Genomic DNA, 27478 nt, shown 5'->3' with positions numbered 1-27478 from the left:
AGAATACACTGAGAGGGGAGGGTTATAGAATACACAGAGGGGAGGGTTATAGAATACACAGAGGGGAGGGTTATAGGATACACTGAGAGGGGAGGGTTATAGGATACACAGAGGGGAGGGTTATAGGATACACTGAGAGGGGAGGGTTATAGAATACACTGAGAGGGGAGGGTAATAGGATACACAGAGGGGAGGGTTATAGGATACACTGAGAGGGGAGGGTTATAGAATACACAGAGGGGAGGGTTATAGGATACACTGAGAGGGGAGGGTTATAGGATACACTGAGGGGGGAGGGTAATAGGATACACTGAGAGGGGAGGGGAGGGTTATAGAATACACAGAGGGGAGGGTTATAGGATACACTGAGAGGGGAGGGTTATAGGATACACTGAGGGGGGAGGATAATAGGATACACTGAGGGGAGGGTTATAGGACACACTGAGAGGGGAGGGTTATAGGATACACTGAGAGGGGAGGGTTATAGGATACACTGAGAGGGGAGGGTTATAGGATACACTGAGAGGGGAGGGTTATAGGATACACAGAGGGGAGGGTAATAGGATACACTGAGAGGGGAGGGTTATAGGATACACAGAGAGGGGAGGGTTATAGGATACACAGAGAGGGGAGGGTTATAGGATACACTGAGAGGGGAGGGTTATAGGATACACTGAGAGGGGAGGGTAATAGGATACACAGAGGGGAGGGTTATAGGATACACTGAGAGGGGAGGGTTATAGGATACACTGAGAGGTGAGGGTTATAGGATACACTGAGAGGGGAGGGTTATAGGATACACTGAGAGGGGAGGGTTATAGGATACACTGAGAGGGGAGGGTAATAGGATACACTGAGAGGGGAGGGGAGGGTTATAGAATACACAGAGGGGAGGGTTATAGGATACACTGAGAGGGGAGGGTTATAGGATACACTGAGAGGGGAGGGTTATAGAATACACAGAGGGGAGGGTTATAGAATACACAGAGGGGAGGGTTATAGAATACACAGAGGGGAGGGTTATAGGATACACTGAGAGGGGAGGGTTTAGGATACACTGAGAGGGGAGGGTTATAGGATACACTGAGAGGGGAGGGTTATAGAATACACAGAGGGGAGGGTTATAGGATACACTGAGAGGGGAGGGTTATAGAATACACAGAGGGGTGGGGTAATAGGATACGCTGGGAGGGGAGGGTTATAGGATACACTGAGAGGGGAGGGTTATAGGATACACTGAGAGGGGAGGGTTATAGGATACACTGAGAGGGGAGGGTAATAGGATACACTGAGAGAGGAAGGTATCGGGATATACTGAGGGGGGAGGGTTATAGGATACACTGAGAGGGGAGGGTTATAGGATACACTGAGAGGGGAGGGTTATAGGATACACTGAGAGGGGAGGGTTATAGGATACACTGAGAGGGGAGGGTTATAGGATACACTGAGAGGGGAGGGTTATAGGATACACTGAGAGGGGAGGGTTATAGGATACACTGAGAGGGGAGGGTTATAGGATACACTGAGAGGGGAGGGTTATAGAATACACAGAGGGGAGGGTTATAGAATACACAGAGGGGAGGGTTATAGGATACACTGAGAGGGGAGGGTTATAGGATACACAGAGGGGAGGGTTATAGGATACACTGAGAGGGGAGGGTTATAGAATACACTGAGAGGGGAGGGTAATAGGATACACAGAGGGGAGGGTTATAGGATACACTGAGAGGGGAGGGGAGGGTTATAGAATACACAGAGGGGAGGGTTATAGGATACACTGAGAGGGGAGGGTTATAGGATACACTGAGGGGGGAGGGTTATAGGATACACTGAGAGGGGAGGGTAATAGGATACACAGAGGGGAGGGTTATAGGATACACTGAGAGGGGAGGGGAGGGTTATAGAATACACAGAGGGGAGGGTTATAGGATACACTGAGAGGGGAGGGTTATAGGATACACTGAGAGGGGAGGGTAATAGGATACACTGAGAGGGGAGGGGAGGGTTATAGAATACACAGAGGGGAGGGTTATAGGATACACTGAGAGGGGAGGGTTATAGGATACACTGAGAGGGGAGGGTTATAGAATACACAGAGGGGAGGGTTATAGGATACACTGAGAGGGGAGGGTAATAGGATACACTGAGAGGGGAGGGTTATAGGATACACTGAGAGGGGAGGGTTATAGGATACACTGAGAGGGGAGGGTAATAGGATACACTGAGAGGGGAGGGTTATAGGATACACTGAGAGGGGAGGGTTATAGGATACACTGAGAGGGGAGGGTTATAGGATACACTGAGAGGGGAGGGTTATAGGATACACTGAGGGGGGAGGGTTATAGGATACACTGAGAGGGGAGGGTTATAGGATACACAGAGGGGAGGGTAATAGGATACACTGAGAGGGGAGGGTAATAGGATACACTGAGAGGGGAGGGGAGGGTTATAGAATACACAGAGTGGAGGGTTATAGGATACACTGAGAGGGGAGGGTTATAGGATACACTGAGAGGGGAGGGTAATAGGATACACTGAGAGGGGAGGGTTATAGGATACACTGAGAGGGGAGGGTTATAGGATACACTGAGAGGGGAGGGTAATAGGATACACTGAGAGGGGAGGGTTATAGGATACACTGAGAGGGGAGGGTTATAGGATACACTGAGAGGGGAGGGTTATAGGATACACTGAGAGGGGAGGGTTATAGGATACACTGAGGGGGGAGGGTTATAGGATACACTGAGAGGGGAGGGTTATAGGATACACTGAGAGGGGAGGGTAATAGGATACACTGAGAGGGGAGGGTAATAGGATACACTGAGAGGGGAGGGGAGGGTTATAGAATACACAGAGTGGAGGGTTATAGGATACACTGAGAGGGGAGGGTTATAGGATACACTGAGAGGGGAGGGTAATAGGATACACTGAGAGGGGAGGGGAGGGTTATAGAATACACAGAGGGGAGGGTTATAGGATACACTGAGAGGGGAGGGTTATAGGATACTCTGAGGGGGGAGGGTTATAGGATACACTGAGGGGGGAGGGTTATAGGATACACTGAGGGGGGAGGGTTATAGGATACACTGAGGGGGGAGGGTTATAGGATACACTGAGGGGGGAGGGTTATAGGATACACTGAGAGGGGAGGGTTATAGGATACACTGAGAGGGGAGGGTTATAGGATACACTGAGAGGGGAGGGTTATAGGATACACAGAGGGGAGGGTTATAGGATACACTGAGAGGGGAGGGTTATAGGATACACTGAGAGGGGAGGGTAATAGGATACACTGAGAGGGGAGGGTTATAGGATACACTGAGAGGGGAGGGTTATAGGATACACTGAGAGGGGAGGGTTATAGGATACACTGAGAGGGGAGGGTAATAGGATACACTGAGAGGGGAGGGTTATAGGATACACTGAGAGGGGAGGGTTATAGGATACACTGAGGGGGGAGGGTTATAGAATACACTGAGAGGGGAGGGTAATAGGGTACACTGAGAGGGGAGGGTTATAGGATACACTGAGAGGGGAGGGTTATAGGATACACTGAGAGGGGAGGGTAATAGGATACACTGAGAGGGGAGGGTTATAGGATACACTGAGAGGGGAGGGTTATAGAATACACTGAGAGGGGAGGGTTATAGGATACACTGAGGGGGGAGGGTTATAGGATACACTGAGAGGGGAGGGGAGGGTTATAGAATACACAGAGGGGAGGGTTATAGGATACACTGAGAGGGGAGGGTTATAGGATACACTGAGAGGGGAGGGTTATAGAATACACTGAGAGGGGAGGGTTATAGGATACACTGAGGGGGGAGGGTTATAGAATACACTGAGAGGGGAGGGCAATAGGAAGGTGCAGCAATAGTGGCAGTGCACAGACAGAAGTGGAGTATGCATGATGATGACTTATTATTATTAGTATCTGCTAAGTACAGGAACAAGGCAGTAAGATGGTTCCTGTTGTAGTGAACTACCCTCGCTGGTGCTGTCACACGCTGGCTGGCAATCACTGCTGCAGAGACTCTGCAAGCATCAGATGTTCTAACACATGGGCACTTTGCAAATGATGAACAGCTTGAAGTAACATTTATCTGCATATAAATCAGGTTTGGGGGGAAAAAAAACTAGTAGCGCACAAACCTGTAGGATCCTCATCCCCTTCACCTTCTGCTTCCACCTCACGTGTGATGGTGCTGATGAGATGTAGCTCGGGGAACAGAGAGACCCCTTCTGTGCTCTCAAACTCTGAGGCGGAACGTGCAAAGTGATCGATGCCGCTCAGGCTGATCTTGGGCTCCTCAGGCTGCAGCACCATGACGTATCCATCAACATCCGGGACACTGATACAGGTCTCCTCGTTAAAGCACCTACAGCAAAGCACAATGAGACAAGTTCGTGAGGGAAAGTGCGGAGACAAAGCCGTGGCCACGCGGCACGCAGCCGGAGGGGACACTCTGATATTTCAGGTTTAGTTTTATCTGCTCAGGTTATTAAAGGGTTTTGATACGTTCTTGCGTTTTGCGTACTTCACAGTGGTGGTGATCTTCAGGCGCCTGATGCCAGGGGTGGGGAACTGGCGGGAGTTCAGGTAGGAGATATGCTGCATGGCCTGGTCAAAGCGGTCAATGTCATCTCCCTCCAGCGTCAGGCTGGACTGGCTTGGACTTAGAGTAACCTGTGAATTCAGATCATTACACTGTAACACAGCCGGTCAGGTCATCCAAGCCTACAGCATTCTGTATATAGAAGGTAAAGGATTCACAACGTTTACAACAAACCAGGACTGAAATAATCAGTATCTGTAGGAGGGGGGCACTGCACCACTGGGTATAGAGGTTTAGCTGGCGTCTGGGCACTTTACATTTTGCTCTAAAACGCTACAATTGCATATACCCTGCAGCCTACTGGGTCATTATTATTATTTCCCCATATAGTGCCCGTCTGAGCTGCGCGGCCATTTCCTTTGTTTTCCTTCAGCTGTTCTTTGCTGCTGATACCCATCTCCTGCCACCCACTGTCACCCTAGGGCAGCCCAAGTGGTTATACGGGGAGAAGCTCCTACAGGGGGGAGGGAGTCCCTAGATATGGTGTCCGGGAGGACTTCTCAATCTCGTCTAACACCATGTGATTGAGGTTGTTGCAAAGATTTGGTATGAAGTACAATCTGAAGAGATTGGGGACCACAATGGGCACTACGTGTGGCCCATCCAAAGCCATTCTTTTCAAGCTTTGTTAACAAACTACTTAGTTAGTAGAATTCAGAATACCAATTTATGTATCTTTTGCTGGTCTCAGCATTATTTCCCGGTCTCTTCTCTATGGGATGTTATACCAGTGTCTTACCACTAGCCCTATTATCACTCACCTTAATGCCTTTCCCAACGCCATCTGCAGGTGGAAATTCCAGGCCCTCTTTGCAGGTATATAAACAATCTATCACCTTCTTGCTCTCTAGCTTTCCAGTGCGGACCATCAATCCCGCGAGGTTTCCTCGGAAAAACTGGGCCATGTGCTGCTCGCCACCTGGACAGAGAGAGGAGACAGATGTCAGTCAGTGTCGGGACCAAACCCACCCATGAGTCTTTACCAGCAGAAGATGTTACAGCGTTGCATGCAGGTTAGTAACACCCAGCCGTGGGCACTGCCCGGCCTTCGCCAGGAAACACGGTAGGGGAAAGGCATGCGAATGGGCTCTGAGGTGGCAGATGCAAGCGGTGGAAACAGAAAGAGGTATGAATCAGGCAAGCTGTGCTTTCTAGCCTATGATCGGAAGTAGCAAAAATATACATAACAGATATAAACCACCAATATGTCTCTACACATATTGCTACATAAAGTCTTATATTTTACATTTCTCATTCACAGCTACTAAAAGGAATATTACAATTCTAAAGTCAAATGGGGGTAAACTGTGGGCCATCAGCTGTTGTGGAACTACAAATCCCAGGAGGAAATGCAGGGGCCTGTAACTACACAGTCTGCCTTAGCCATTCTTTTTTTATCTATCTGTGTGTCCATGTTACTGTTCCCATCGGCAGGCAGCTCTGTTGTAGGACTCCCACTATTAGCGCGAGGGATCCAGCGTTACCCAGCGCTGCGGTCAGCTACATGAAGTGCTAGGTTAGCATTGCTTCTGTGTTATGAGATGGGGGGAGGAAGACTGAGAAACAGAAGAGGGTCAGAAGCGCATCCCAAAATTCACAAAAATAAATGGAGAAAGAGAAAGTGAGCTGTGCGCGTCATGCACGGACGGGATGACGTGAAATGTCTGTGTGGTTGGTGGAAGAGATGGATGGGGTAAGGGATAAACCGCAGCCACCTGCATCACTGTCTGTCATTGGGTCAGTGACATTCCCACTTCCTGAATACTCTGCAGAACGGTAAGAGAAGGGACAAACAGGGGAAGTGACCACAGGGTTAGGGACATTTGTAACAACAGAACATGTTATGACAACAATGCTTTGGCAGGAGGACACGTGTCTACGGCGGTGTGGCTGAGCTCAGAGACGTCCCACGGCGGCACAAGCTCTGTTCCGGGCGGCCTGCCCCCTAGGTTGGGATGGGTTCTGAAACACAATGCAACTCTGGCAAATACACAGAGAGCGAACTCCCAAACACAACACTGCCTGGGCGCAGGGCTCATGATCATGGTGACCGGCCCATATTAATACAGTCTACATGCCTATTATAAATATCAAGGCCTAGGAGAACTCACTACAAACAGTCATTAATATTCATGAGAAAAGCAGCCAATCACTTCACTAGGATACACTGACCAATGAGCACTCCCGTCAGGTCACGAGATCATTGTGCACTGATTGGCTGCCGTTTCTGCTTCACCATGATATTCCTTATAGGCTGCATTATATAGTATGTAACAAAACATTGCCACCGGGTGTAGGCAGCACAAAGGGACCTGCAACCAGCTCATCGGAAGTGGCACTATCCGTATACCCCCGGGCTGGCTCTATGTACTCTGTATGTAGCCTGAGGCAACCAGCTCCTCGGAAGTGGCACTATCCGTATACCCCCGGGCTGGCTCTATGTACTCTGTATGTAGCCTGAGGCAACCAGCTCCTCGGAAGTGGCACTATCCGTATACCCCCGGGGCTGGCTCTATGTACTCTGTACTCTGTATGTAGCCTGAGGCAACCAGCTCATCGGAAGTGGCACTATCCGTATACCCCCGGGGCTGGGTCTATGTACTCTGTATGTAGCCTGAGGCAACCAGCTCATCGGAAGTGGCACTATCCGTATACCCCCGACGCTGGCTCTATGTACTCTGTATGTAGCCTGAGGCAGCGATAGATGGATAGGTGTCATTACCTTGCCAGCATGCTCCGACCACCAGCTGGGTGCCCAGCTGTGTAGGGTGTAGAGGATAGTCCTCGGTCACTGTGAAGGGGTCATACAAAGCACCGTCCACATACAGAGTGACTGCGGGGAAGTCTACAGTGAGGACGTAGTGGTGCCATTCCTTGTCGCAGGACTGTAGAGACAAAACGCAGAAAGACCGTAAGGCCGTTATTAGCAGGAAGGGGACATGCAGGGGAGGCGCTGTACAAAGCATGAGCTGCCCGAGGCAACCAATCCCTAGTACAGCGCAGTACATACAAGCAAAGGTTACATTGACTGCTATGTGTAATGGCGCCTGATCGGTACACACACATCTCCTACATTACAGGCACATGAGATACACCCTAACACACATAAAGGAACCGTTCCATCTGCAGTGCCACCCCTTTATGGGCACACATATCTCCTACATTACAGGCACATGAGATACACCCTAACACACATAAAGGAACCGTTCCATCTGCAGTGCCACCCCTTTATGGGCACACACATCTCCTACATTACAGGCACATGAGATACATCCTAACACACATAAAGGAACCGTTTCATCTGCAGTGCCACCCCTTTATGGGCACACACATCTCCTACATTACAGGCACATGAGATACACCCTAACACACATAAAGGAACCGTTCCATCTGCAGTGCCACCCCTTTATGGGCACACACATCTCCTACATTACAGGCACATGAGATACACCCTAACACACATAAAGGAACCGTTCCATCTGCAGTGCCACCCCTTTATGGGCACACACATCTCCTACATTACAGGCACATGAGATACACCCTAACACACATAAAGGAACCGTTCCATCTGCAGTGCCACCCCTTTATGGGCACACACATTAATCAATAAAGAGTCATGAATACTCATAATATGACATATACTATACATGCAGGATAACAGTTGCCCAAAGTATCAGCGTAATTTTATTTATTTTTTCACATTTTCTTACTTTCATCTCACTATGTTTGAATCTATTTTGTTTTTTAATATTTCACTAGAACAAGGTTTTAAACGATACAATAAAGGTCATATTTTATGGTGCATACACACGGTCAGATAGGTCAGATGAATGATGAACGATTTTAGACTGTATTAAAATGAATGGAATCATCCAAGTCTGACTGCACACACATCAGATGTCGGATATCGCTATCTGACCATCGGGAACGCACATCGCTCATCGTTGCAGGCTCACGTCAGATTTTCTTTCACATGTGAACGAATTAATGATTTTTACAACCATTATCGTTCAGATCTGACAGGAAATCTGGCCGTGTGTGTGCGCCATTATCTGACCCTGTGTGTGCGCCATTATCTGACCGTGTGTGTGCGCCATTATCTGACCATGTGTGTGCGCCATTATCTGACCCTGTGTATGCGCCATTATCTGACCCTGTGTATGCGCCATTATCTGACCGTGTGTGTGCGCCATTATCTGGCCGTGTGTGTGCGCCATTATCTGACCCTGTGTATGCGCCATTATCTGACCGTGTGTGTGCGCCATTATCTGGCCGTGTGTGTGCGCCATTATCTGACCCTGTGTATGCGCCATTATCTGACCCTGTGTATGCGCCATTATCTGACCCTGTGTATGCGCCATTATCTGACCCTGTGTATGCGCCATTATCTGACCCTGTGTATGCGCCATTATCTGACCCTGTGTATGCGCCATTATCTGACCCTGTGTATGCGCCATTATCTGACCCTGTGTATGCACCATTATCTGACCCTGTGTATGCACCATTATCTGACCCTGTGTATGCACCATTATCTGACCCTGTGTGTGCACCATTATCTAACCCTGTGTATGCACCATTATCTGACCGTGTGTGTGCACCATTATCTGACCCTGTGTGTGCACCATTATCTGACCGTGTGTGTGCACCATTATCTGACCCTGTGTATGCACCATTATCTGACCCTGTGTATGCACCATTATCTGACCCTGTGTATGCACCATTATCTGACCCTGTGTATGCGCCATTATCTGACCCTGTGTATGCGCCATTATCTGACCCTGTGTATGCGCCATTATCTGACCCTGTGTATGCGCCATTATCTGACCGTGTGTATGCACCATTATCTGACCGTGTGTATGCACCATTATCTGACCGTGTGTATGCACCATTATCTGACCGTGTGTATGCGCCATTATCTGACCCTGTGTATGCGCCATTATCTGACCCTGTGTATGCGCCATTATCTGACCCTGTGTATGCGCCATTATCTGACCCTGTGTATGCGCCATTATCTGACCCTGTGTATGCGCCATTATCTGACCGTGTGTATGCACCATTATCTGACCGTGTGTATGCACCATTATCTGACCGTGTGTATGCACCATTATCTGACCGTGTGTATGCACCATTATCTGACCCTGTGTATGCGCCATTATCTGACCCTGTGTATGCACCATTATCTGACCGTGTGTATGCACCATTATCTGACCCTGTGTATGCACCATTATCTGACCCTGTGTATGCACCATTATCTGACCCTGTGTATGCACCATTATCTGACCCTGTGTATGCACCATTATCTGACCGAGTGTATGCACCATTATCTGACCCTGTGTATGCACCATTATCTGACCCTGTGTATGCACCATTATCTGACCCTGTGTATGCACCATTATCTGACCCTGTGTATGCACCATTATCTGACCCTGTGTATGCACCATTATCTGACCCTGTGTATGCACCATAACAATCCTTTGTCCTCAGTATAGGACATTCTGTCTCCTTCTTTTGGAATTTGTATATTAGATTTCGGGTATTGTCCTTGGCAGCACCCCCACTAAAAGATCCAATTTCAGCGAATACATTTAATGGGGTTCATTTGAATACAATATCGATAGTGCAGTTTTTTGTCCTTTTCCCTTGATTTATAGTATGCAATATGCCGCTATCTCACAGTAAGGACTGGCGCGCGCTGTCTGTATCGGGAGCTAACGCAGGTGTGAGGGGAGCAGAAATCTATCATTGGGTTACATTGTGAAGACATGAAGTCTGGAGAAATAAGAGCCATTTATAGTACAGAGCGAGAGACAGAATGAACTTCATGATAAGACAAGGTCACAGCAGCTCCCCAGGGGAGGAGACCGTGACTATCCGCATCCGAGGGCATCAGTAACAGTAACGCTAGAAGTTCTGCTCAGCTTTCACTTATCGCTACCTCATTTTATTCATTTACAGGCAACTTAGAACTGAAGAACATCATCTACATCAGGGAGAGGAGAAGTCATCTGAAAGAATGTTCAACAAGGTCTCACTACCCTGCTGGTATCTTGTGCCAGTACGGTACAGTCTCACTACCCTGCTGGTATCTTGTGCCAGTACGGTACAGTCTCACTACCCTGCTGGTATCTTGTGCCAGTACTGTACAGTCTCACTACCCTGCTGGTATCTTGTGCCAGTACTGTACAGTCTCACTACCCTGCAGGTATCTTGTGCCAGTACTGTACAGTCTCACTACCCTGCTGGTATCTTGTGCCAGTACTGTACAGTCTCACTACCCTGCTGGTATCTTGTGCCAGTACTGTACAGTCTCACTACCCTGCTGGTATCTTGTGCCAGTACGGTACAGTCTCACTACCCTGCTGGTATCTTGTGCCAGTACGGTACAGTCTCACTACCCTGCTGGTATCTTGTGCCAGTACGGTACAGTCTCACTACCCTGCTGGTATCTTGTGCCAGTACTGTACAGTCTCACTACCCTGCAGGTATCTTGTGCCAGTACTTGTGCCAGTACTGTACAGTCTCACTACCCTGCAGGTATCTTGTGCCAGTACTGTACAGTCTCACTACCCTGCTGGTATCTTGTGCCAGTACTGTACAGTCTCACTACCCTGCAGGTATCTTGTGCCAGTACTGTACAGTCTCACTACCCTGCTGGTATCTTGTGCCAGTACTGTACAGTCTCACTACCCTGCTGGTATCTTGTGCCAGTACGGTACAGTCTCACTACCCTGCCGGTATCTTGTGCCAGTACGGTACAGTCTCACTACCCTGCCGGTATCTTGTGCCAGTACGGTACAGTCTCACTACCCTGCCGGTATCTTGTGCCAGTACGGTACAGTCTCACTACCCTGCCGGTATCTTGTGCCAGTACTGTACAGTCTCACTACCCTGCCGGTATCTTGTGCCAGTACGGTACAGTCTCACTACCCTGCTGGTATCTTGTGCCAGTACTGTACAGTCTCACTACCCTGCTGGTATCTTGTGCCAGTACGGTACAGTCTCACTACCCTGCTGGTATCTTGTGCCAGTACGGTACAGTCTCACTACCCTGCTGGTATCTTGTGCCAGTACTGCACAGTCTCACTACCCTGCTGGTATCTTGTGCCAGTACTGTACAGTCTCACTACCATGCTGGTATCTTGTGCCAGTACTGTACAGTCTCACTACCCTGCCGGTATCTTGTGCCAGTACTGTACAGTCTCACTACCCTGCCGGTATCTTGTGCCAGTACTGTACAGTCTCACTACCCTGCTGGTATCTTGTGCCAGTACTGTACAGTATCACTACCCTGCTGGTATCTTGTGCCAGTACTGTACAGTCTCACTACCCTGCTGGTATCTTGTGCCAGTACTGTACAGTCTCACTACCCTGCTCACATTTTGCCCAGTGCTGTTAGATACAGTCTCACTACCCTGCTCACATTTTGTCCAGTGCTGTTAGATACGGTCTCACTACCCTGCTCACATTTTGTCCCAGTGCTGTTAGATACGGTCTCACTACCCTGCTCACATTTTGTCCCAGTGCTGTTAGATACGGTCTCACTACCCTGCTCACATTTTGTCCAGTGCTGTTAGATACAGTCTCACTACCCTGCTCACATTTTGTCCAGTGCTGTTAGATACAGTCTCACTACCTTGCTCACATTTTGTCCAGTGCTGTTAGATACAGTCTCACTACCCTGCTCACATTTTGTCCAGTGCTGTTAGATACGGTCTCACTACCCTGCTCACATTTTGTCCCAGTGCTGTTAGATACGGTCTCACTACCCTGCTCACATTTTGTCCAGTGCTGTTAGATACGGTCTCACTACCCTGCTCACATTTTGTCCAGTGCTGTTAGATACGGTCTCACTACCCTGCTCACATTTTGTCCAGTGCTGTTAGATACGGTCTCACTACCATGCTCACATTTTGTCCAGTGCTGTTAGATACAACCTCCCACACTGGTTTTAAATTTCTCACCAATTTCAGCTAAAGGTATCCTTAATAAAATCAGTTTACATCATTGCCTGTAAAGCGCTGTAGAAAGCTCCATCGGTGACTTGTATTAATAATTACAGCCAAATTTAATTTTCCACAAATCAAACCTGGCTCCACTGTAAACCCTCAAGCACCGTATCACAAGCACCTGATGTGTTCATCATCTCTAGACACAGGTCGATCCTAGCGATCATATCAGGACAGAGAGACCACAGGGTAACCCATCTGTACCCAGCCACTGCTGCCATCTGCTGAGTGACCAACATGAAAAGCAGAATTACCATTATCAATGTACGGCACCCTCAACGCGCGGCACCCTCAACGCGCGGCACCCTCAGGCAGCTCCGGGTGCTTGGAGAGTGTTGAGTAACAATGACAATGAGAGATGTCTTACCAGGTAGCCAGAGAAACACTGCAACTATATCTAAGTGCTCTCTGGACGCTGTCATAGATCTGTGAAACTCTGTCTCATATCTCTGGACGCTAATTTGCGCTATGGAAATACACCATTGGCAGAGATGCATGACCGGAAAGGTTTTATTTTGCCATATTAAAATATCAAGATTCCGTTGCCCCTCATCTCCCCTCACTATGAGCCAGCAAAGGCCAAGCTTGGTCTAAAGGCTGCAACCTATCCACATACAATTGTTGGGCTCAAACCTTTAAGATGCAATCAGAATGCAGATAGGTCATTTCCACGTCTTACGTGCCAGGTGGCGATTTAACGTCTCTGCGGGCACAAGGGTTATTCCTGTCTGCGTCCTACAATGTGACATGAACACTCATCTACAAGTGTTTACTGCACAGTAACTTGCAACCCACACCACCCACAGCAATCTGCTGCACGAGCGCCTGACATCGTCATCATCGCACAGACGTGTCTTTCTGCAGCAATCTGCGCCCGTAGCCGCCTTCTCCATCTCCCCCTTGCCTTTAGTGCCAACAAATGCCAGGCCTGGGGAACACTCTCACGCAATTGCAAATAGAAAGCAGGACAGATCTAGCACACTGAGAAACTTCCATGGGGAAAATACATTGCGTTCTAGAGCTTGGTCACACTCCGGTTCTTGCTGAAGGTCATTTCCCTGACCGGTCAGCTGGGGCTCGAAGTTCAACAAGGGTGAGTGCCGCAGACTGCCCAGGGGTGTCTGTCTGGCCACGTTAATACAGAGGATACCAGGACTACCGATAATGGATACATTTTGGTCGGACGGCAGTAAGAAGAATGGTCTCTCCCAATATCACTGGAGGGGCCGTAATCTGGGCACAGCTGGGTTATCTGCTGATCGGTCACTGAGTGGCAGCACATGCACCAGGGACTGGTAAGCCTGGCACTGTATTATCCTACAGAGGGCGCGTTACAGGGACACGACAATGCTGCATGATAATATTCCTAGTCTAGACCAGTAGAACTAAGAGATATAACAGTCATGTGCTAATGTACACCAACGTAGCCAATGACCTATAATGAATGCTACCGTTGTTGCAGACTATAGGGGATATGTACTAAGCCTTGGAGAGAGAGAGATAAAGTACCAACCAATCAGCTCCTGTCATGTTACAGGCTGTGTTTGAAAAATAACAGTCTGGTTTTCACTTTCCCTCTCTGCAAAGCTTAGTACATAGAGCCCGATGACAGATATCTCATTCCGTCTCAGCAGAGCACAAATGTGACAGCTGGCGCTCAGTGAAGCCTGCGGAGGGAGGGAAAGGCGATTTGCTGTGCGGAATCAGCTCAGATTTACTGATCATCCACAGATCCAGAGAAGAGAGAGTCTATTCTGGCAGAAGGGCAGATATTCCCCTGAACCCAGGTTGTAATAATCGGAATAGATGACTATGAGGAGAGTACTGTCATTACATTGTGCTAATAGTGCTCAGCAGAGAGCTACACTAGGACACAGGAAGCCTCTACGCAACATGGCACAGAGCCTCAGACAGACAGCGGCAGATCAGGACTGGCACAGGCCATGTACACAACGTTAGTGAGGGGACGATCAGGACTGGTACAGGCCATGTACACAACGCTAGTGAGGGGACAATCAGGACTGGCACAGGCCATGTACACAACGTTAGTGAGGGGACGATCAGGACTGGCACAGGCCATGTACACAACGTTAGTGAAGGGACGATCAGGACTGGCACAGGTCATGTACACATTGCTAGTGAGGGGACAATCTGGACTGGCACAGGCCATGTACACAACGCTAGTGAGGGGACAATCTGGACTGGCACAGGCCATGTACACAACGCTAGTGAGGGGACAATCAGGACTGGCACAGGCCATGTACAGGCCATGAGGGGACGATCAGGACTGGCACAGGCCATGTACACAACGTTAGTGAGGGGACGATCAGGACTGGCACAGGCCATGTACACAACGTTAGTGAGGGGACGATCAGGACTGGCACAGGCCATGTACACAACGCTAGTGAGGGGACAATCAGGACTGGCACAGGCCATGTACACAACGCTAGTGAGGGGACGATCAGGACTGGCACAGGCCATGTACAAAACGCTAGTGAGGGGACAATGGGGAGTGGCACAGGCCATGTACAAAACGCTAGTGAGAGAACAATCAGGACTGGCACAGGCCATGTACAAAGTGCTAGTGAGGGGACAATCAGGACTGGCACAGGCCATGTACAAAGCGCTAGTGAGGGGACAATCAGGACTGGCACAGGCCATGTACAAAGCGCTAGTGAGGGGACAATCAGGACTGGCACAGGCCATGTACAAAGCGGTAGTGAGGGGACGATCAGGACCGGCACAGGCCATGTACACAACGCTAGTGAGGGGACGATCAGGACTGGCACAGGCCATGTACACAACGCTAGTGAGGGGACGATCAGGACTGGCACAGGCCATGTACACAACGCTAGTGAGGGGACAATCAGGACTGGCACAGGCCATGTACAAAGCGCTAGTGAGGGGACGATCAGGACCGGCACAGGCCATGTACACAACGCTAGTGAGGGGACGATCAGGACTGGCACAGGCCATGTACACAACGCTAGTGTGGGGACAATCAGGACTGGCACAGGCCATGTACAAAGCGCTAGTGAGGGGACAATCAGGACTGGCACAGGCCATGTACACAACGCTAGTGAGGGGACAATGGGGAGTGGCACAGGCCATATACAAAGCGCTAGTGAGGGGACAATCAGGACTGGCACAGGTCATGTACAAAGCGCTAGTGAGGGGACAATCAGGACTGGCACAGGCCATGTACAAAACGCTAGTGAGAGAACAATCAGGACTGGCACAGGCCATGTACAAAGTGCTAGTGAGGGGACAATCAGGACTGGCACAGGCCATGTACAAAGCGCTAGTGAGGGGACGATCAGGAAAATCATCAGTTTTTATAAATGAGGGTATTAATGCCCATTATCCTCCTCACCCACCACTTTGCCCAGCTTTGGTGTACCCGCTGTTACCATTGTCCCAGTGTGTCCTCCTCCTCACCAGTGCCGTAGGCCCAGGGGCTGCCAGCAGGAGGCAGCAGACCGGCCGCTCACCTGGTTTAGCTTCCAGTGGAACTCGGCGGGCTTATAAGCCTTCTGCTCCGAGGGCTCTTGGCGGAGCAGGAATCCCAGCTTGCAGTTGTGAATGTAGAGGGAGTAATGGTGGCGATTCATATCTACATAGAAGAAGTGTAGAGGTTACAGCCAATAGGTCACAACAAATTGCACAAGTCACAGTATTCAATTACCACCGTGAACAGTGACAGCAACGGCTCCTAGAACCACACAAGCGGCAATATTGTGATATCTATAAAACCACTGACAGCACAAATCTCCTCCTTATTACTTGGAAATTACAGTACAAAAAGTATCAACCAGTCACCTGCACAATGTGCCTCCTACCTCACCTCACCGAGGTCACTGTGACCAGGCACCTGCACAATGTACCTCCTACCTCACCTCACCGAGGTCACTGTGACCAGTCACCTGCACAATGTGCCTCCTACCTCACCTCACTTTGACCAGGCACCTGCACAATGTGCCTCCTACCTCACCTTACTGAGGTCAAGGTAACCAGTCACCTGCACAATGTGCCTCCTACCTCACCTCACTGAGGTCACTGTAACCAGTCACCTGCACAATGTGCCGCCTACCTCACCTCACTGAGGTCGCTGTAACCAGTCACCTGCACAATGTGCCGCCTACCTCACCGAGGTCACTGTGACCAGTCACCTGCACAATGTGCCTCCTACCTCACCTCACCGAGGTCACTGTGACCAGTCACCTGCACAATGTGCCTCCTACCTCACCTCACAGAGGTCACTGTGACCAGTCACCTGCACAATGTGCCTCCTACCTCACCTCACTGAGGTCACTGTGACCAGTCACCTGCACAATGTGCCTCCTACCTCACCTCACCGAGGTCACTGTGACCAGTCACCTGCACAATGTGCCTCCTACCTCACCTCACAGAGCCGGGGAGTATCAAGGGAAATGGCACACATCGTCGGATCGGCAGCAGATCGCCATGTGTGTCGGCACCTTGACTTCATAACTTCTGCCGTTAGCGCCCTGTACATTCCCTGTGCCTCCTCCTCCACCCATTGGACACAATTATTTCTAATAAGCTCCTGTCTAGTTATATAGAACCACACAAGCGGCAATATTGTGATATCTATAAAACCACTGACAGCACAAATCTCCTCCTTATTACTTGGAAATTACAGTACAAAAAGTATCAACCAGTCACCTGCACAATGTGCCTCCTACCTCACCTCACCGAGGTCACTGTGACCAGGCACCTGCACAATGTACCTCCTACCTCACCTCACCGAGGTCACTGTGACCAGTCACCTGCACAATGTGCCTCCTACCTCACCTCACTTTGACCAGGCACCTGCACAATGTGCCTCCTACCTCACCTTACTGAGGTCAAGGTAACCAGTCACCTGCACAATGTGCCTCCTACCTCACCTCACTGAGGTCACTGTAACCAGTCACCTGCACAATGTGCCGCCTACCTCACCTCACTGAGGTCGCTGTAACCAGTCACCTGCACAATGTGCCGCCTACCTCACCGAGGTCACTGTGACCAGTCACCTGCACAATGTGCCTCCTACCTCACCGAGGTCACTGTGACCAGTCACCTGCACAATGTGCCTCCTACCTCACCTCACAGAGGTCACTGTGACCAGTCACCTGCACAATGTGCCTCCTACCTCACCTCACTGAGGTCACTGTGACCAGTCACCTGCACAATGTGCCTCCTACCTCACCTCACCGAGGTCACTGTGACCAGTCACCTGCACAATGTGCCTCCTACCTCACCTCACAGAGCCGGGGAGTATCAAGGGAAATGGCACACATCGTCGGATCGGCAGCAGATCGCCATGTGTGTCGGCACCTTGACTTCATAACTTCTGCCGTTAGCGCCCTGTACATTCCCTGTGCCTCCTCCTCCACCCATTGGACACAATTATTTCTAATAAGCTCCTGTCTAGTTATATCCTGAGCAGTGTTCTGACCATATAGCCTGATTCAGAGTTATGGAGGTGGCGAAGCTGATACAGACTAATCATAACGGTACAAAACAGTGCCTCACGCCTCAATGATGTCACTGGTCTCTCCTGACTGGACAGGCGGCAGTCCCATTCCCACAGTAACGACGCCGCAGTTATATAGCGTTACCGGTTATAAGGCGAGCAGTACCTGTCTTGTCAGAATTACACAGGATGGTCTCCTTCTCTCGTCCCCCTGGTCCGTGCCTCATCCAGACCGATATCACAAATGGCTCTTTCAGGTCCGTGGTCACAACCCCGTCTGGGATCTTCACCGCCTGCGTGCCGTTAAACTCAAACACCTGGTCGCTGTCATGTCCGTTATCTGTAGACAGCCCCAGTGTCCAGTTGGAAGCAGCGCTGGGTGGGGGGAGCAGCTCGGCGGTGTTAGACGTTGCTCCTACACAGACAGATATAAAACGTTAGGACCTCTCGGGACTTATTGGACTAAGTCCTGATACAGGTGAAAGTCCTCTACTATAGACACCATTACACACACAGGATCAGATATACAGCTAGGGGACTGATTGGGGAGACCGAGGCCCGGTGACAGATCTGTACCCACATTCTAGAGAGATTTAGTTATACAAATAGCAATATGTCTTTGTCCTATTGTATATAGACACCCGAGAGAGACGTCGTACCTCCATCACTTAGTATAATATAGAGATGATCTCACCACACAGCCGGTGCAGGGACTTCTCAGAGTACGTGTCCCTGTCGCAGCCTTTGCCAATGTGGCTGGTCTCCAGCTGTACAGTCGCTTGAATTGAAGTGATTGGCTCATCGCAGGTCTCCAGATGCATGCCAGGGAACAGTGCCAGGGATCCAGTGCCAGGCTCATACTCTATTCTCTTACTCCAACCTACAGTAACACCAATAGGAGAAGGAGTTATGGGGGGGGATGACTGGCATGGAACAGAAGATGCCCAATATACATTGTGCCCATTTCCCCAGCCAGGGAACAGTGCCAGGGATCCAGTGCCAGGCTCACACTCTATTCTCTTACTCCAACCTACTGTAACACCAATAGGAGAAGGAGTAATGGATGACTGGCATGGAACAGAAGATGCCCAATATACATTGTGCCCATTTCCCCAGCCAGGGAACAGTGCCAGGGATCCAGTGCCAGGCTCACACTCTATTCTCTTACTCCAACCTACAGTAACACCAATAGGAGGAGGAGTAATGGGGGGATGACTGGCATGGAACAGAAGATGCCCAATATACGTTGTGCCCATTTCCCCAGCCAGGGAACAGTGCCAGGGATCCAGTGCCAGGCTCATACTCTATTCTCTTACTCCAACCTACAGTAACACTAATAGGAGAAGGAGTAATGGGGGGATGACTGGCATGGAACAGAAGATGCCCAATATACATTGTGCCCATTTCCCCAGCCAGGGAACAGTGCCAGGGATCCAGTGCCAGGCTCACACTCCATTCTCTTACTCCAACCTACAGTAACACCAATTGGAGAAGGAGTTATGGCGGGGGGGGGGGGCTGGCATGGAACAGAAGATGCCCAATGTACATTGTGCCCATTTCCCCAGCCAGCGAACAGTGCCAGGGATCCAGTGCCAGGCTCACACTCTATTCTCTTACTCCAACCTACAGTAACACCAATAGGAGAAGGAGTTATGGGGGGATGACTGGCATGGAACAGAAGATGCCCAATATACATTGTGCCCATTTCCCCAGCCAGGGAACAGTGCCAGGGATCCAGTGCCAGGCTCACACTCTATTCTCTTACTCCAACCTACAGTAACACCAATAGGAGAAGGAGTTATGGGGGGGGGGGTGACTGGCATGGAACAGAAGATGCCCAATGTACATTGTGCCCATTTCCCCAGCCAGGGAACAGTGCCCATCGATCCAGTGCCAGGCTCACACTCTATTCTCTTACTCCAACCTACAGTAACACCAATAGGAGAAGTAGTAATGGGGGGATGACTGGCATGGAACAGAAGATGCTCACTATACATTGTGCCCATTTCCCCAGCCAGGGAACAGTGCCACGCTCACAGTACAGTCACACGGAGCCATACGGGCAGACACCAGTGGCACAGGATTGTTACTTACCCTGCCAGCTGGCTTTACATGTTGGTTTAATGTTGATTTTCACCAGTATGTCTTCGGTGGCCCTCTTCTTCCCGCAGTCATAGGCGGTCACTGTCAGCTTATACTGCCGCTCCTTGCCGTAATTCAGCTTCTCCGTGTTCTGGATATAACCTGACCAATCAGAATGAGGACAGGGTCAGTCAGGCCCTTGGCCACGCGACTAAATCACGCTGAGAAATGGAGGACACTGGGCGGACTAGTGATGGCCAGTGCGATCCTGTCCTGACGTGATAAGGGGCTTATTCTGCTTTCATCGTACACATAATACAGCACCGATACCGCCAAAGGGATAAAGCAAGAAAGCGAAAATATTACTGCTTTATATATAGAAGTCATCGGTACTTGTAATAAAGGGGCTTGTGTGCGCGAGTTGGCTTCCACCACAGACGTATGGACAATATTAAGCCCTGAGTCAGTGTTTAGGAGTCGTCTTACCGTCTTTGTCAATGGTGAAAGGCACATCGGGAGTTACGATCTCGTAGCTGCAGATCTGGCTAAACTGGGGGGAGCAGTCGGCGTCCACGGCTTCCACCTTCAGGATGTTGTCGTATTTCTTGCCCTCGATGGCCGTCGCTTTGTACGACTTCTCCTTAAAGACTGGAGCGTACTCGTTCACGTCATTCACTTGGATGTGAACAGTTGCCCTGTAGCGACACAATAACTCAATACATGGCGTCTACATAACTGGGGGGAGCTGGGCTGAGGGGGCTCTGAGGGGTAGGACACTTACTGGGACTCTATTGCACAATGTCAAGATTAAATACCCTGATAGTGTAAATGATAGAGCCCTTACAGACACCAGTACATGCAGAAGGGTACACAGCGGGTGCGTCATGCTTAAAGAGCAAAAATAGGCCTAAATATAAACTTTACTCAAAATCCTCAATGCCAATTCTCCGTCTGCCCCCATCACACACCCCATATCCCCCCACAACTGAATAGACTGCTAGGAGAGGGTTGTGCGTAACTCCCGAACTGGTATACAATCAGGAAACCGGCTTCCCGCCTGTCATATCCCGGCAATGGTGAAATTCCGGGCGTTTATATCTAGACGCCTGTCATTTCCCCGACGCCGGGCGCCGCGAGTGGACAGCCGGGGATGGGGAGGGTTAGGTTTAGGGCACCCGGGGGGGACTTAGGGTTAGGCACCCCCCCCCGGGAGGGTTAGGGTTTGGCACCCCCAGGGGGTACTTAGGGTTAGGCAGCGGGGAAGGGGGGGATTAGGGTTAGGGACTTGGGGTGGGAGGTTAGGGTTAGGCACTCCTAAGGAGGGTTAGACACCCCCCCGGGGGACTTAGGTTTAGGCAGCAGGGAAGGGGGGGGGATTAGGGTTTAGGCAGCGGGGAAGGGGGGGGGGATTAGGGTTAGTCACTTGGGGGGGAGGTTAGGGTTAGGCACCCCCCCGGGAGGGTTAGGGTTTGGCTAGGGGGAGGGAGGGTTGGGGTTAGGCACCCCCGGGGGGGACTTAGGTTTAGGCAGAGGGGAAGGGGGGGGATTAGGGTTAGGCACTTGGGGGGGAGGTTAGGGTTAGGCACCCCTAAGGAGGGTTAGGTTAGTTTATACTTACCTTAGCGACGATCGGGATTTCCAGCGCTGTCGGGCTTCCGCTGCCGGGAACTCTGCTCTTGTCGTCCAGGTGCTGCAGGGAATCGAACCGCCGGCCGTGCGGCCAGCGGTATTTCATACAGATTCCCAGGAACTGACTGCACTTCCATGCCGAGGGGAGGAGACCACAGAGCCGTCTGTGTCCATCAGGTCAGTGGGGTCACTATACAGAAGAGTGACGCTTGGGGTAGAGTTATCCCTTAGGTACAATTGGTTACACACAATTTTAAAGGAGTCGATTAAACTAGCAGCAAGCCCAGCTCCGTGCTGCTGTAACGGTGGGGAAATCCCATTACTCATTATACAGTACATGAAAGCATCAGTTATATGGTAAATGCAGGAAAAACAGGTGAGAAATGTAATGGGAGCCAGGTCTATTTTATGCGGCTATCATAGACAAACACCATGTACAGTATATGTACGTAGCTCTATGATGGGTGATATGAGGTGACCGTCCACAGGTACATGTGCTGGGGAGAACAAAACCTGCCCCTACCTTTCCCCAAAACGTCCCGTGGTGTTCTTATGTGCCAACGCTGCCACCCGGCTAATTTCCCTTTCGTAGTGCCCCGGCAGATTCCCCTATGGTGAGCGGTAAGGCGGGGAACGGGCGGATGTCCGGCTATCTGCCATTTCACAGAGCTCTGGCATCTACCTGGTAGTTACCGGCACGGTGGGGAATAGGCAGCGCGATGTCACTGCGTCGTGTAGGACGACCACTCAGGGACAGTGGTCATGAGAGGCCACCACTAACATAGCGCGTTACCCAGCTCACCGCAAAACCGCAGGGAAGACCCCTGGAGCACTCAGAAAGGGAGATAAGCCGGGCGGCAGGGACTGCACACAGGAACACCACGGGACGTTATAGGAAAAGGGAGATAAGCCGGGCGGCAGGGACTGCACACAGGAACACCACGGGACGTTATAGGGAAAGGGAGATAAGCTGGGCGGCAGGGACTGCACACAGGAACACCTTGGGACGTTATAGGGAAAGGGCGATAAGCCGGGCGGCAGGGACTGCACACAGGAACACCACGGGACGTTATAGGGAAAGGGAGATAAGGCGGGCGGCAGGGACTGCACACAGGAACAGCAAGGGACGTTATAGGGAAAAGGACATAAGCCGGGCGGCAGGGACTGCACACAGGAACACCACGGGACGTTATAGGGAAAGGGAGATAAGCCGGGCGGCAGGGACTGCACACAGGAACACCACGGGACGTTATAGGGAAAGGGAGATAAGCCGGGCGGCAGGGACTGCACACAGGAACACCACGGGACGTTATAGGGAAAGGGAGATAAGCCGGGCGGCAGGGACTGCACACAGGAACACCACGGGACGTTATAGGGAAAGGGAGATAAGCCGGGCGGCAGGGACTGCACACAGGAACACCACGGGACGTTATAGGGAAAGGGAGATAAGCCGGGCGGCAGGGACTGCACACAGGAACACCACGGGACGTTATAGGGAAAAGGAGATAAGGCAGGCGGCAGGGACTGCACACAGGAACACCTCGGGACGTTATAGGGAAAGGGAGATAAGCCGGGCGGCAGGGACTGCACACAGGAACACCACGGGACATTATAGGGAAAGGGAGATAAGCCGGGCAGCAGGGACTGCACACAGGAACACCTCGGGACGTTATAGGGAAAGGGAGATAAGCCGGGCGGCAGGGACTGCACACAGGAACACCACAGGACGTTATAGGGAAAGGGAGATAAGCCGGGCAGCAGGGACTGCACACAGGAACAGCACGGGACGTTATAGGGAAAAGGAGATAAGGCGGGCGGCAGGGACTGCACACAGGAACACCACGGGACATTATAGGGAAAGGGAGATAAGCCGGGCGGCAGGGACTGCACACAGGAACACCACGGGACGTTATAGGGAAAGGGAGATAAGCCGGGCGGCAGGGACTGCACACAGGAACACCACGGGACGTTATAGGGAAAGGGAGATAAGCCGGGCGGCAGGGACTGCACACAGGAACACCACGGGACATTATAGGGAAAGGGAGATAAGCCGGGCGGCAGGGACTGCACACAGGAACACCTCGGGACGTTATAGGGAAAGTGAGGGCATGATCTGTGGAAGGGCACCTCATATCATCTATCAAAGTGCTATTTACATGTTATTTGTGTTGGTCTATGATAGCCGCTGCGGCTACTGTTCCACCAATGGCACTCCTGTCCCATTATATCGGTCACTTGTTTATCCGGAATCTTCCATATAAGGAGCTCTTTCATGTATTATGACTTCACCAATTTACATTAATATTGAAAGCTGCTGCGACCACACCTAGGGAGCGCTGAGGAACAAGTTCTGTCTCTACGGTCTGGGAACGCCAGTGCTACAAACAAAACTTGGGGCTACTTGTTTGCGCGCACACTTCCTTGCGGGGGCGAGATGGTTCGCGGGTAATTGAATCATCCCTAAAATGTTCTGTGGTCTCCATTCTCCTCTTATGTGATGTCACTGTGTTATAATATCACAATCCGTAATCTCATGCATTTCAATGGCAACTACACTACCAACCAAAGAGGCAGAACTGCGGTGGGGTCTCACATCCCCAGGTGGGGTACACGTAGTGAGGACGTGCACTTTTGGAAGTGTATCTTTGGCACCTAGTATAAGGCAGACGCACGGACCACACACTCAGAGGAGGACGCACGGACCACACACTCAGGGGAGGACGCACGGACCACACACTCAGGGGAGGACGCACGGACCACACACTCAGGGGAGGACGCACGGACCACACACTCAGGGGAGGACGCACGGACCACACACTCAGGGGAGGACGCACGGACCACACACTCAGGGGAGGACGCACGGACCACACACTCAGGGGAGGACGCACGGACCACACACTCAGGGGAGGACGCACGGACCACACACTCAGGGGAGGACGCACGGACCACACACTCAGGGGAGGACGCACGGACCACACACTCAGGGGAGGACGCACGGACCACACACTCAGGGGAGGACGCACGGACCACACACTCAGGGGAGGACGCACGGACCACACACTCAGGGGAGGACGCACGGACCACACACTCAGGGGAGGACGCACGGACCACACACTCAGGGGAGGACGCACGGACCACACACTCAGGGGAGGACGCACGGACCACACACTCAGAGGAGGACGCACGGACCACACACTCACAGGAGGACGCACGCACCCCACACTCAGAGGAGGACGCACGCACCCCACACTCAGAGGAGGACGCACGCACCCCACACTCAGAGGAGGACGCACGCACCCCACACTCAGAGGAGGACGCACGCACCCCACACTCAGAGGAGGACGCACGCACCCCACACTCAGAGGAGGACGCACGCACCCCACACTCAGAGGAGGACGCACGCACCCCACAATCAGAGGAGGACGCACGGACCACACACTCAGAGGAGGACGCACGGACCACACACTCAGAGGAGGACGCACGGACCACACACTCAGAGGAGGACGCACGGACCACACACTCAGAGGAGGACGCACGCACCCCACACTCAGAGGAGGACGCACGCACCCCACAATCAGAGGAGGACGCACGGACCACACACTCAGAGGAGGACGCACGGACCACACACTCAGAGGAGGACGCACGGACCACACACTCAGAGGAGGACGCACGGACCACACACTCAGAGGAGGACGCACGGACCACACACTCAGAGGACGACGCACGGACCACACACTCAGAGGAGGACGCACGTACCACACCACACACTCAGAGGAGGACGCACGGACCATACGCCTGGGCTTGTATCTTACAGTCATACAGTGCTACGCCTGGGCTTGTGTCTTACAGTCATACAGTGCTACGCCTGGGCTTGTGTCTTACAGTCATACAGTGTGTTACACCTGGGTATGTGTCTTACAGTCATACAGTGTTACACCTAGGTATGTGTCTTACAGTCATACAATGCTACACCTGGGTATGTGTATTACAGTCATACAGTGCTACGTCCGGGCATGTGTATTACAGTCATACAGTGCTACGCCCGGGCTTGTGTCTTACAGTCATACAGTGCTACGCCTGGGCTTGTGTCTTACAGTCATACAGTGCTACGCCTGGGCATGTGTCTTACAGTCATACAGTGCTACGCCTGGGCATGTGTCTTACAGTCATACAGTGCTACGCCTGGGTATGTGTCTTACAGTCATACAGTGCTACGCCTGGGCTTGTGTCTTAGTCATACAGCGCTACGCCTGGGCTTGTGTCTTACAGTCATACAGCGCTACGCCTGGGTATGTGTCTTACAGTCATACAGCGCTACGCCTGGGTATGTGTCTTACAGTCATACAGTGCTACGCCTGGGTATGTGTCTTACAGTCATACAGTGCTACGCCTGGGTATGTGTCTTACAGTCATACAGTGTTACGCCTGGGCTTGTGTATTACAGTCATACAGTGTTACGCCTGGGCATGTGTATTACAGTCATACAGTGCTACGCCTGGGCTTGTGTATTACAGTCATACAATGCTACGCCTGGGTATGTGTATTACAGTCATACAGTGCTACGCCTGGGCTTGTGTCTTACAGTCATACAGTGCTACGCCTGGGCTTGTGTCTTACAGTCATACAGCGTTACGCCTGGGCTTGTGTCTTACAGTCATACAGCGCTACGCCTGGGCTTGTGTCTTACAGTCATACAGCGCTACGCCTGGGCTTGTGTCTTACAGTCATACAGCGCTACGCCTGGGTATGTGTCTTACAGTCATACAGCGCTACGCCTGGGTATGTGTATTACAGTCATACAGTGCTACGCCTGGGTATGTGTATTACAGTCATACAGTGCTACGCCTGGGCTTGTATCTTACAGTCATACAGTGCTACGCCTGGGTATGTGTCTTACAGTCATACAGTGCTACGCCTGGGCATGTGTATTACAGTCATACAGTGCTACGCCTGGGCATGTGTATTACAGTCATACAGTGCTACGCCTGGGCTTGTGTCTTACAGTCATACAGTGCTACGCCTGGGTATGTGTATTACAGTCATACAGTGCTACGCCTGGGCTTGTGTATTACAGTCATACAGTGCTACGCCTGGGTATGTGTCTTACAGTCATACAGTGCTACGCCTGGGTATGTGTATTACAGTCATACAGTGTTACGCCTGGGCTTGTGTATTACAGTCATACAGTGCTACGCCTGGGCTTGTGTATTACAGTCATACAGTGCTACGCCTGGGCTTGTATCTTACAGTCATACAGTGCTACGCCTGGGTATGTGTATTACAGTCATACAGTGCTACGCCTGGGTATGTGTATTACAGTCATACAGTGTTACGCCTGGGCTTGTGTCTTACAGTCATACAGTGTTACGCCTGGGCTTGTGTCTTACAGTCATACAGTGCTACGCCTGGGCTTGTGTCTTACAGTCATACAGTGCTACGCCTGGGCTTGTGTCTTACAGTCATACAGTGCTACGCCTGGGCTTGTGTATTACAGTCATACAGTGCTACGCCTGGGCTTGTATCTTACAGTCATACAGTGCTACGCCTGGGTATGTGTATTACAGTCATACAGTGTTACGCCTGGGCTTGTGTCTTACAGTCATACAGTGTTACGCCTGGGTATGTGTATTACAGTCATACAGTGCTACGCCTGGGCTTGTGTATTA

General features: G+C 51.1%; 1 protein-coding gene across 1 annotated transcript in view; it reads right to left on the bottom strand.

The window, feature by feature from the left end:
• Nucleotides 1-27478, bottom strand: part of CLSTN1 (calsyntenin 1) — a 168032-nt gene that overhangs the window by 56176 nt on the left and 84378 nt on the right. The window contains exons 5-14 of the mRNA XM_088457161.1: nt 20670-20878; nt 20196-20345; nt 18796-18981; nt 18268-18516; nt 16114-16235; nt 7339-7501; nt 6332-6382; nt 5378-5535; nt 4539-4687; nt 4153-4379 (exon numbers count right to left, since the gene is read on the bottom strand). Coding sequence (XP_088313287.1) covers nt 4153-4379; nt 4539-4687; nt 5378-5535; nt 6332-6382; nt 7339-7501; nt 16114-16235; nt 18268-18516; nt 18796-18981; nt 20196-20345; nt 20670-20878 — 1664 coding nt within the window. The remainder of the gene's footprint in view (nt 1-4152; nt 4380-4538; nt 4688-5377; nt 5536-6331; nt 6383-7338; nt 7502-16113; nt 16236-18267; nt 18517-18795; nt 18982-20195; nt 20346-20669; nt 20879-27478) is intronic.

Source organism: Taudactylus pleione, unplaced genomic scaffold (genome assembly GCF_031769625.1).
Source record: "Taudactylus pleione unplaced genomic scaffold, aTauple2 ptg000740l, whole genome shotgun sequence".
NCBI lineage: Eukaryota > Metazoa > Chordata > Amphibia > Anura > Myobatrachidae > Taudactylus > Taudactylus pleione.
The sequence above is the reverse complement of the archived record's forward strand: the minus strand, read 5'-3'. Positions and strand labels throughout refer to the sequence as shown.